This window comes from Eublepharis macularius, chromosome 10, assembly GCF_028583425.1.
Source record: "Eublepharis macularius isolate TG4126 chromosome 10, MPM_Emac_v1.0, whole genome shotgun sequence".
NCBI lineage: Eukaryota > Metazoa > Chordata > Lepidosauria > Squamata > Eublepharidae > Eublepharis > Eublepharis macularius.
In genome coordinates this window covers 18,092,023-18,104,545 of record NC_072799.1, presented here as the reverse complement: position 1 = coordinate 18,104,545, position 12,523 = coordinate 18,092,023, and the positions used below count along the sequence as shown (strand labels likewise).

At 43.8% G+C, this 12,523-nt stretch overlaps 1 protein-coding gene across 4 annotated transcripts in view; it reads left to right on the top strand.

Annotated features, from left to right (window-relative positions):
• The window catches only part of MAPK10 (mitogen-activated protein kinase 10), a 125,355-nt gene that overhangs the window by 57,535 nt on the left and 55,297 nt on the right, over positions 1 to 12,523 (top strand). For 3 of the 4 annotated variants that reach the window (XM_054989957.1, XM_054989959.1, XM_054989958.1), the window contains 2 exons: positions 1,182 to 1,320; positions 3,074 to 3,239. In XM_054989957.1, the coding sequence (XP_054845932.1) occupies positions 1,182 to 1,320; positions 3,074 to 3,239 (305 nt within the window). Of the gene's footprint in view, positions 1 to 1,181; positions 1,321 to 3,073; positions 3,240 to 11,707; positions 11,780 to 12,523 lie in introns of all 4 variants that reach the window. The other variant, XM_054989956.1, reaches the window with a different exon arrangement.

Here is a 12,523-nt window from a genome sequence, read left to right as displayed (position 1 = left end):
CTGCCTGGCTGCTTTTAAAAATCACTTTTAAAAATGGTGGTGATGTCCTTAAGGTGTCCGTGAGGGTGCTATCACATCTAGCTTGGCCCTTAGGTAGCAGATTTTGGAAAATATCTTTCTTTGCCCGAGACCTGGGAGAGCTTTTACCAAGCAGATGGAGCAATGACGCGATTGAACATTGTCTGCTTATTCCATTTCTTAACCTGCTTTTCCTCCGAAGAGCTCCCATAAGGCAGCTTTGTGGGTTCATGCCTAGCCCCTACTTTGGAATTCTCGGCTGCCAGTGGAGGAGCTGCACTTTTTTTTCATCTGTGCAGGAACGCCTGATCTACCTCCAGCAACTGCTGATGCTGCCCGTATTTAATTATTACCACCAGCAGAGTACTGGGTACTGTACACAAAGAGACATGCGTGTTGCAGTGATTAAGAAAGACAGGATAAATGACCGATCAGGGGTGGTCTGCATGTAAATAGGCTTGAGGAAGGGAAAGTCACGGCAACAGAAGAGGCAAAATTATTGTGGTTAAAACAGTGCCATTGTTAAGGCCTTGAAGATGTGAGAAGCATTCTGATAATAAAGAGAGGAAGATTGTGCCACACAAACTAAACATGCTCCCTTAAGCACTGCAACTACTGGAGCATAAAGTTATGCTGGTGAAAAGAAGGAGAGTCGTCTAGGAGTATACATAACACCACGCACAGCCAATTCTTCCTACTTGGTCTTTGATTCTTCAGGTCAGTTTATTTGTTCGGGCATTTCTCTCCTGATTTTCTCCCCACTGGGGACTCAGTGCAAAATGTAAAGATATACAGAAATATAATTTTGACAAACATGCAAACCAACATGAAACATATACCGTGAAACTCCCAATTTCTGGACTTGTCCTGGAGCCATTGGCCTAGCCCATTCAATGCCACAGGCTGCAAGAGCTCAGACTAAGAGTCAAGAGCCCTTTAGCGGTTGCCCTTTGCTTTGCTCCGAAAAGCTCGTGCCTCTGGCTACTTCCAGGTTTAAATACCCAAGACACGCATTTGACTCTCTTGCTGTTTTTTTTAAATATAATGCCTCATTTTTGTGTCAAACACAATTAATTCCAAGGAATGTATCAGGTACAAAGGAAGAGTGGTAGAAAAAAAATCTCAATCGTGCAAGGGCAGTAATTGTTGTTTTCTCCGTACAGTTATTTAGTAATGGAGCTGATGGATGCCAACTTGTGCCAAGTGATTCAGATGGAGCTAGACCACGAGCGAATGTCTTACCTGCTGTACCAAATGCTTTGCGGCATCAAGCACCTTCATTCTGCGGGAATCATACACAGGGTAAGCTAGCTCCACTAATGAGGACAAATGTCCTTCTGCAGAAGTAAAGACGCCTCTGGAAATGCCAGCTAAAAGTCCCTGAGTGGCTTCTGTTTTATTTCTGCCACAGCCAGAAACATCAGGGCAGGCTACTCAAAACAACAACCGGATTGGTTCAAACGTAAAGTGCAAGCACCATTTGTTTTATCTATGGTTAGTTTCCTTAACCAGGGTTTGGCTCACTGATGATCATTCATCTCTTGAGTTTCATTGGCAAATGCTAGTTTTATTGCCCTTCATTTTCCTGCTCCCCTAAAGAGACTAAGCTTGTATCCTTACCGCAGTGAGGATCTGACTACACAATACAATTTTTAAAAAAAACTTTGATTGATTAAACTTTTTCACAATACAATTTTTAACAAGTTGAATCCCCAGACCTGACTCACTTTCCCCCCAGCCACACAGCACCTTGAGGGAATGGCTTTTTAAAAGTCTGTGCTGGGCTGGTATGGCTATGAAACATGGCTCATAGAGAGGTGGGGATCCTATCTCCCTTCTCAGATTACCCTACTTGAAATGGCCCAGAAGTGAAGTGAATTGCTCCCCTTTGGAGCTGTACATGCATGGAATACTCATTAAAAACCATGTCCTTTGGCCCTGAGACTAGGGAAGTCCCAGGAAACAAACCAGGATTAAATCGGGATGTCCATGTTTATAAATCATACAAAACCATTTAGATGATCACACTAACTATAGTTTAAGTAATCCTCCTTGTTTTAGTGCCCTCCCTTGTTTTCCCTGATCCTTAAAATGCCACTGGCCACATTCTGGAACAGCCCTCCCTTCTCTTAGACCCTTCATCTCAGTCAGGATAAATGGGTTCGATGGTTGTTGGGGGTTTTCCGGGCTGTATTGCCGTGGTCTTGGCATTGTAGTTGCTGACGTTTCGCCAGCAGCTGTGGCTGGCATCTTCAGAGGTGTAGCACCAAAAGACAGAGATCTCTGTTCTCTGTCTTTTGGTGCTACACCTCTGAAGATGCCAGCCACAGCTGCTGGCGAAACGTCAGCAACTACAATGCCAAGACCACGGCAATACAGCCCGGAAAACCCCCAACAACCATCGTTCTCCGGCCGTGAAAGCCTTCGACAATACATAAATGGGTTCGTTGATATATTTTGGTACAATGGCCACTGTGTTAGATGTCTTTAAAAAGGGGATTGTCAAATTCAGAGGGCATAGATCTAAAGGAAGCCTCCATGTTCAGGGGCAACATTCCTCTGAATGATAATTACTGGGGACATCTAAAGGGGACGGCTGTTTCCTTCAGGCTTTCTTGTGGCTTTCCTGGAGGCATCTGATTAGCCATTGTGAGGAATAAATTCCTGGATTAGATGGATACAGCAAAGTTCTTCTTGTATCTTTGGGTGCTTTTATGTTCTCTTTCCCCTATGGTCCCAACATACCTGATATAAAGCAACTTTGCACCCAGTATATATTTTAGGCAAGACTAGGGTTGCCAGCCTCCAGGTAGTGGCTGGAGATCTCCCGGAATTACAACTGGTCTCCAGGCCACAGAGATCAGTTCACCTGGAGAAAATGGCTACTTTTTCGGGTGGACTCTATTGAATTATGCTATGCCAAGGTCCTTTCCCTTCCCAAACCCCACTTTCTCCAGGTTTCTCCAGGTTTCACCTCCCAGATCTCCAGGAATTTCCCAACTTGGAGCTGGCAACCCTAGGCAAGACTCATGCCTACTTTCTCTCTTTCTTTCAGGATTTAAAACCAAGTAATATTGTGGTAAAATCTGACTGCACATTGAAGATTCTGGATTTTGGACTAGCCAGGACAGCGGGCACTAGCTTCATGATGACTCCATATGTTGTCACACGTTATTACAGAGCACCGGAAGTCATCTTGGGAATGGGCTACAAGGAGAACGGTAGGATATATATGTGCACATGATGAGCCATATGGGATGGAATTAAATTAAGGCTGCCAATCTGCCAGATTTAAAAAAAACCAGTAACTTGTTCCTTTAACAAAAATTTGCTATGTGGATGATGGTAATCGTAAGTTTTTTTATTCCACGTGGAGATAAATGTAATCACCTGCCATAGCGGCTGGTTGAAAAGTTGACAACTCTAGCAGTAGAGCATGCTGTGGAACAAAATTAGCAAGCTCTGTATAAACATCGGTCTTGAATTTAAAAGTCAAAATAATTTGGCACCTGAGTTTTTGTATCTGTAAGCAGATGGTAGAATTAGAAAGCATTTGTGACTCTGTGTGCACTGAATTATCTGGTGTGTTAGGGCAGGCGGAATGACTAAATACTGCATGATATACAAGTGTGTTAGCGCAGTTAAGAAGCACTGGAACTACCCAGTTGGATATGATGCTTTGTGTAACTCAAGAAGCAAAGAATAAAGACAGAACCTTGACAGAGCATCTGTAGTTGTACTAGAGAGGAAGCCTTGGTATCTCTCGCAGTTCTGGGAGTCTCGAAATGTACCCTGAAACCTGGTCCTCTGGTCTTTTCTCACTTCAAAAAAAGGACCCTATTAAGCATTAGTTACCAAGCAACGTTGTACATTTCATAAAGGCAAAAGAATTTGCAGTTTTACAAAATCTAGCTTTTAGAGAAGATAGCAAGGCTACATCAAATGTAGTCGTTTATCCATGATACAGCTATGGTACTGTTCTCGTGGATATTTGTGTTTTGGAACAATGGTTTAACCATAGAGTTTTGTTCAAGTACCAGATGTCCCTGGAGTCCCCCAGCAACACTCTGACGTCACTTCCAGGTGTATGGGGAGTAAGATCAGCATTTTGGGATAGTGCTGATGTTCCGCCCATTTCCTCCCACTGGCCAGCTGAATGGTGGCAGGAAGTGCTCAGTGGCAATGGGGGATCTCCCGCCATCAGCAGGGGAATGGTAAGCCTGCCAAGATCCCTAGTATTGAAGCTTTGGGACTGAACCTTAAGTAGGTTACCGTTTCTTTTCTTTTTTCTCATAGAGCCACTACAAAACAGTCAGAAATTCAGCACATGCTGCTTGGTGAGGTAGTGAGTGGGGAAAAAAATTATCTGTTGAATTCTTGTCTGTTGTGTGCCATAAAAGGTGCAGCAGACCTTCCAATAATAGAGGAAAAATTAGGAGCACTCGGTTCAAATGAAGCTCTGAAGCTGCTTGTAGGGGACTTGCAAGGAAACCAGCTGTTTTATGGATGGCTGGATATAGAAGTCATCCGCCTTGACCCTCAGTGGAAAAGGCAGACTATAAACACCATAAGTAAATAAGCACCTCACAGCTTGCAGTGCTCCACGGCTGAAGGCTAGGCTCCAGCCCATGACCCCTGAACTAGAATCAGAAAAAGAAAAGAACTTCTACTCCATTAATCAAAAGCCAGGCTTCTAGCACTGATACCCAGTTCAGTCCAGTCCTCTGACCTTATACTGCCTGTCAACAACAGGGGCTGGTTTTGTACAGCCCTATTCCCTTCCATGCCTGAAGAGGCCTTTGGGACTTAAAGAGATACACCTCTAGATAATGAGCCAGCCTCTGGTGGGGTTGGGCGGGGGGCGTGGAGTTGTCCCGGATCCTTTTATTCCCTGGGCTTTATCTGCAGTTCATGTGTCTCTTAACTTGGGTTTGTCCATTTGGAAGATAGAAATAAATTAAATGCAGAAATGGATGCAACCCTTAGTTTTGAGTCCCAGGTGAGGGCAGGAGAGGCTCTTGTGAAAATTATACCAGTGCGGGAAGAGGAGATGTGAAATGTTTCTAACAGAAAAGCACCTGAAGATCAGCATGTTGGGAAGCAAGGGAGGGGTATATTCTTTATGCTCAAATAATGTTGTCATCTCAGACCTTTAAATGTTTTTTTTTTAAGTCAGCCCCACAGACGCTCAGTGTGAAGTCGGTACTACAGTTGTTTTATGCTAGGTTCAGCAAGCTATAGAAAGAAGAACAAGGAATGCAGTAGAGATAAATCCATTTATATTGCTCTTTCTACTGCCAAAAGTAATATTTTCACCTGTAGATTAAGATACGTTTTTCAGTGCTAAATGCAACGAGGGGAAATTGTGAATCCTCACAACCTGTCCGTTTTAATGCGTAGAATCTAATTAGCACACTGCAGCTCTTTAAGTAACATCTGACTGCAATCTGCGAGCCAGCAATTAGATTGCTATTTTAGCCTGATTTCTTTGTTATTTAAATTTAGTAATAATGTGGGCACATTTGCAATACACCTTACGTTTCTCAGTTTAAAGCTGACGGGCTGCCTCAGAGTGTGGTTATTAGTAGCTCTTATGAGCTTAAGGTGTAGCTTTTCATATTGTAGGCAATAAATAAGGGGAAATGCTTTTAAAATCCCCTTAATCAGAAAACTTAAAGCTGCTCCCTGAGAAATTAAGGGTGAATTCTGATGTCGCCTTCACTCCAGAGTTCTGCATATGCTCCTGACATGTTTGGGCAGACCCTGCATGAGCCAAGTGTTGATGGAAGGGGTTCTTCCCATTGCTACATCGCCTCCATTTTAGAAAACCTCTTGTGAGAGTCTCTCTACACGAGACCTCTTACACAGGAATGCTCAACTGTAGGGAGATGCAATGTTAGCCAGGAAGGGTAATTTAAAAAGACAGAGCTGGCAGAGATTGCTCCTCAGAGGGTTTGTTAATTTCATCTTCGCCTCCAGGAAGGCTCTGTCAATTTCACCTCCCCTTCTGGGAGGCAAAGATGAAATTAACAAACGCTCTGAGGAGCAGCAGCGGCTCTGTCTTTTTAAACTACGCTTCCCAGCTAACATTGCATCTCCCTACCTTTGAGAGTCCCTCTGTAAGATGTCTCATGTAGAGAGACTCTGAGTATGGGAGCTGATGTGGCCAGCAGAGGACTTCCTTAAGCAGGGCATTTATGTAGCTGTTCTCGTACTAACTGTGGTTATCATTTTAATAACGTAAGCATATGCAAATAATTGCACCTTATTAGTTCAGGCATTTATTTGCCAACAGAAGCCAAACCAGGAGTGGCTGATCTTCGCATTCTTGGCTTCCTTGATGTAGCTATAATTTATATTTGATATGTGAATTTACACTCACATATCTTATTTCCTCCTGATGTTCTTAAAAAGATGGCTTAAGTCTCATTTTAAAAATGTCTTTTGGTATATCTCTCGACCAGAACACCTTGCCACTGCAAGGCTGGCTCCATGCTTTCATTTTCTCTTGGCACCTGAGTTGATGGAAACGATGTATATTTTACCACCGTTTTGTGCACCCTGTTCCCACAAGGCCCCCAAATTGCCCTCCCTGGAAGTGAGAACTGCTCCACTCCATCAGGCATGCTTTTGCTGTCCTGTGCACCCTGTACCACCCCCTCCCCTCACCCCAGTGAAGCATCTCACCTTTGTTTTTGTTTAACCAGAAGCAATAGTTTTTAGCTGTTGTACGTTTGTGTTTGAAGAAAAGAACAGGGATGAAAAAAAAAAGAGATGAAATCAGTTTGATAGGCCAAAATGAACATACAACAAAATGAAAATCTGCATTAGTGGAGTGGTGCGGTTGCCTCAGGATGGAATGCTGTGCGGCCAGATTGCAGCCTGGGAAACGGGCACGTACCTTTACATTTCCTGATCCAGTAGAAGATAACAGCAGCTACAGCTGCTCACATCCCTCACCCCGATCCTGTTATTCAGCCTCTTTTATTATGCAATTCTTGGGAAGTTCTGCACATTGCAGAAGGCAGAGGAGGGGACAGAGAACCAGGACGGGATGTGGAATGGGCCGGAGAATCCATAGCTGCCTCATTGTCCACTGAGAATTTAAAAGTTTCAGTAAAGGTCCCTGTGTTGGTTGGTTGATCAAAAACATTTGTTAGCCACCTTTCCACCATGCAGGAATTCAAAGTGGCTTTCAATATAAATAAAACCAATCACAGATAAAAACAAAGTTTAAAAACAACACAGTTTAGGACTGCCAGTTAACATAGAACAAAGTTAATTAAAAGCAGTCCTAAATAAAAACGTCTTCAGCTGCCTCCTGAAGATTGGCAGTGAGGGGGCCATGTGCACCTCCTTGAGGATCCTGTTCTATAATTGTGGGACTGTCACCGAAACGCCTTCTCTCATGTACCCATCAGGTGAGCTTCTTTAGCTGATGGGGCAGTCAGGAGGGACTCTCCCTGTGATCTAAATTCCCAGGTAGAAACACATGAAAGAAGATGGTCCTCCAGATACTCCGGTCCCAAGCCTTGTAAGGCTTTAAAGGCCAAAACCAACACCATGAATTATGCTTGGGAGGTAGCCAGTGTAATTGCTGTAATGGGGGGGGGGGAGTCACATGCTCCCGATAGCTGGCTCCAACCAGCAGTCTAACTGCACCATGCTGCACTAGCTGCAGCTTCTGGACACTCTTCAAGGGTAGCCCCAAGTGGAGCACATTGCAGTAGTCCAGTCTAGATATAACTAAGGCATGGATCATTGTGGCTAGATCTGACTGAGCCAGGAATGAGCACAGCTGATGCACCAGTCGAAGCACTCCACACCAATGCAGCCACCTTGTTTTCCAAGGTGACTGTTGTGTTGAGCAGCACTCCCAACTTGCAAACCTGACTTTTCAAGGGAAGTGTAACATCATCCAAGACAGGAGAGATCTCGAGATTCTGGCCTGCCTTTCTGGCAACCCAGAGAGCCTCTGTTTTGTCAGGATTCAGTTTCAGTTTGTTCACCCTCATCCAGCCTGTTACTGATTCCAAGCACTGGTTCAGAACATCAACAGCATCCTTGCAATTAGATGGAAAAGAAGGGTAGAGCTGGATAGCACATATTGACCACACCAGAGCTGAAACCTCCTGATGAGCTATCTTAGTAGCTTCATGCAGACAGGACTTTTTTTCTGGGAAAAGAGGTGGTGGAACTTAGTGGGTTGCCCTTGAAGAAAATGGTCACATGGCTGGTGGCCCCGCCCCCTGATCTCCAGGCAGAGGGGAGTTTAGATTGCCGGGCAATCTAAACTCCCCTCTGCCTGGAGATCAGGGGGCGGGGCCACCAGCCATGTGACCATTTTCAAGAGGTTCCAGAACTCCGTTCCACCGCGTTCCAGCTGAAAAAATAGCATGAGGGATAAGATTGAACTTTGTGGAACCCTGGCCAATGGCCATGGGGCAGAGCAAGAATCCCTCCCAAAACGTTATGGGACTGATCTCCCAAATAGGACTCAAACCACTGCAATGTGGTGCCCCTTCGCCCCAGAAGTGGGGACTCAGAAGGATATCATGGTGATGGTATCGAAGGCCACTGAGAGGTCCAGCAACAGGGTCCTATTTCTTTAAAAAAGTGAACCGATAACATGCTGACCCATGCTGTAGTTACATACCCAAGGGTAAATAAAAAAATATTGCTGAGTATCTAGGATTTTCCTAGATGGGCTGCAAGCCCATTAAGCCCAAGTGCTTGGATATGGGACAATTTTGCTTTGGTCCAAATGACTTTTCATCTCAGGTTGTCAGCTTTTCTGTCTCCAACCTTGGCAGCTGCTGTCTTTTCACAACGGAGTTGTCTGAACTTGTTCAGCTGTGCAGTTTCCCACCCAACAACTAACGTTGTGCAGCGCAATGCAAACCTGCAGCTTCTGCATGTGGTGACAAAGCAAAGCTGCCTTGTTTGCTGAACGAGAAGCCACAATAGGCGAATTAAATGATCAGGGCAGTGTAAGGGGTCGGCTGGGATACTTGCTGCTGCTTCATCAAGGAGAGGCCTAAATATCTCTGGGGATGCGGCTGTGCCTGACCTGTAAACCTTCTCTCCTTTTATAACTGTCACTTTGGTGGTGATTCATGTGAGCTCAGGGGCTGAGAAATGTACTAACGGCACACACACATGCACGCACGCACGCACACACACAAATCACTACTAGGAAGTAATAATTCCAAATGGGTATGCACCAGGTTGGAGTACTTCCACACGAAGATGCCTTCCTGTGGTTTCTCAAGGCATTTCCCACGGGGGACCGAGTCTGAACTGGCCTTTCATTTATGGAATTCTACGTCAAGTTCTCCAGTTCAACTGATGTGCTGATTGGAGTGGAGGGCGGCAGTGGGTAAGGCTGTTTATGCCAGAGCTGTCCAAAGGCCACTTCTAACAACTTGCAGTGACAGACAGAGTGATTCTCATGACTGCAAGCATGAAGTACTCTTTTGTGCAAATGGGTAGTGCGTGCAGCAGCTTCATGCATACTAGGTTTCCCTTTCTGTGCAAAAATGTTTATGTCTGTTTGGCCATGTGTGCATGCATTGGGAAGCCACTACCAATCGGAGCACTTGAATATGGTGACATAGATACCCATACATTAAACATGCACATCTATAGGGTACATACAAATTCTGGCTTGGAAGTGTTATTGATGAGAAATGCAGCCTTCTGCCTGAAATGTGCTCAGACTTACTGCCATTATGTATTACCAACAAGAAAAGCCAGGACAAATGAAGATCAGTGCTGGTTGCTTCCGGCCTGCCAGCATTAGCTTTTCTGCTGCTGTGGCTTGTATGGAGGCAAATACTAGGTAGCTATAATGCTGTTGGTTTTGGCTGCTGCCCAGATGTAGAGGCCAGCCATTTAGCAGGGACTCTGAGAGCTTCAGAGTATGCAAGATTAAAATTCTGGACATGCTGAAAAAAAGGGATTGCTGAATGGAATGTTTTAAATGAATGTTTCTGTGTTTGGAAAAAACCCCTCTTAATTACTAAAACACTGTGAGGTGGTGTTTTATTTCTTTCTCTTTTGGTCATATGTTTTTGTACTATCAAAGAATGTTTTTAAAAACTTAAATTCTTTTTAAAAATCTTTAAAAATTTGGAGTGGCTTCTTCCTCTCTCTTTTTGATGTTTTGTAATCCATTTTAGGGTTACTTGCAAGAAAGTGTTCATGTTTGGGATTTAGTGATAATCTAGACAAATGGGAAATAATCTTTTAAACCAGGAACAGTATGGAATAGGGGCCAAACCAGATGATCTGTTTAACAAACGTGTCAAACATACTTGCAGTCATACATGTATTGGGGGAACTAACATTCCCAAGCATGCCAGGGCCCAATTCGACTCAGAATCTCTCTACATGAGACATCTGACATATGAAGAACACATGTCAGGAGATGCTATGTTAGCGGGACAGGTAATTTGAAAAGACCAAGCCAGCGGCAGGGCAAAGGCTTTGCTATACACTGGAGCTGTGTGAAGGGGCTCTGCAATGCCGGAAGGGAAACTTCAGCCCATTCTAACCTCTCCATGTCCAAGCCCGGCTCTGGAAGGCAGCTCCAGCCCATTTGCATTCCTCGCTGCCCTCTGGTTGCGATCCCACACAGTTTTAGACTGGAGAGGTGAAATTGATAGAGCCTTCTGGGAGGCGAAGATGAAATTAACAAACCCTCTGAAGTGTGATCTTTGCCGCTAACATTGCGTTTCCCTACAGTCGATGAACATGTGTCTCATGTAGAGAGATTCTCAGAAGCGTGAGTGGGGTGGGGGGAAGGCTTCTACCTCCCCTTTTGGTCTTTTCCCCAACCCAACTTGTGTCAAATGTGCAGATAGTTTGGCCCTAAGAGAACTCCTTTCACACAACCTTGTAACTGTAGTATGTATGTATACCAGAATCTTAGGGGCAGGGCCATTTTCGTGGGTCTTTCCCAACCAGTTGTCACCCAGAAGGAAGACAACAGTTGATTAAAAAAAGACTCACCAAGTAGGCCTCCTTCTACATGGGCTGTGACATTCACACATGTACTGCTTCAGGAGGCAACATAGTACGGGGAGATGGTTCCTCTGGTAGGGGCATGTGAAGGAAATCTCTGATATCACTCCTCAGGTGGCTAGTCCACCAATATGGCAATCTGCAGTGGAAACTGGTGTAGACTGCATGCTTTTGGCTGAGTCCTGCAAAGGTAGTAATGCAAGAAGAAGACGTGCCAGGAAAATTTGGGAGCGCCAATCAGTGCAACTGCATAACCTAAGAGTTGCATATTTCACAGATTTTTAATGCATGGGCAGCAAAAACAACAAGAAAAATCCTCTAAATTTAATGCCGTAAATGTTTTTAGGATATACTAGATGCAACTTTGAATGATTAGTTTACAACCATCCCCTCTGCCCCCACAATGTGAGTCTTAAGTCTTTTTAATTAGTAAAATAATCTGACAAAGTTGATCTTTTCTAGTATGACGGACCTTGCTATTACTTCTATTTATGATGTCTTTGGAGAGGTTTTTTTGGTTTTGTTAAATGTTCAATGGAAGGTGTATAAAACTGCTTTCTCTGATCAACCTGCTCTTTTCCCCCTCCTTTAGGAACCAAAATGTCTTAGTTAACTTTGCCTTCCCTCCCTTTCTCTCTTCATTTCCCTGTCTCTGCTGTTCTAGTGGATATATGGTCAGTAGGATGCATTATGGGAGAAATGGTGCGCCACAAAATCCTCTTTCCAGGAAGGGACTGTATCCTTATGCCATTTGCTGCAGCCTTCATCGAATTATTTCTCTCCCCGTTCCCTCTACAGCCTTGTCCCCAACTTTTCCTATCAAGCATATAATGTATGACAAGAATGCAAAGCCAGCAACGAAATAAGTTGCGTTTTGGAGGAGTGTGTCATTATGATTGGAGTAGCCAGGGAAACAGCAAGAAAAAGAATATGAGAAATGATTTCAAGCACATCTTCATACTTAATCCTTACATTTGTTAGCGCCAATTTATAAGAATGTAGTAAAAGTAATATTAGAAAACGAAAAAAATTATAATGGTTAAAAAAGGAATCACCTATAAGAATCAACGTGTGATCACAGACTTGTAAGGTTTTCCATACTGATTATGCTTTTTTTAAAGCAAGACCCATTTTTTCCTTTTACATGTTTTTCTTTTTGGCTAAATGTTTTACAAATTATGATTTTATGAAAAAATGTTTGTGGTGACATCATAATCTTATGCTTGCTAATGCATCGTCAATCCGGGTCCACTTTGATGCTGTATGGACTTGAGTCGATACAACATTTTATTCTGAATGTTTTAACTTACCCATTTGTGCCCTAGAAGAGATCCAGCACTGCTTCAAAACTTCCTGGAAATGGAACTATCAGATTTTCAAAATAAACTTTCCTCTTTTTTTCCTCCTGCATGGGGTATATATCATTGATGAAATTCTGCTCACCCTCACACCCTGCTCTGTCCCATCCATTTGAGCTTTG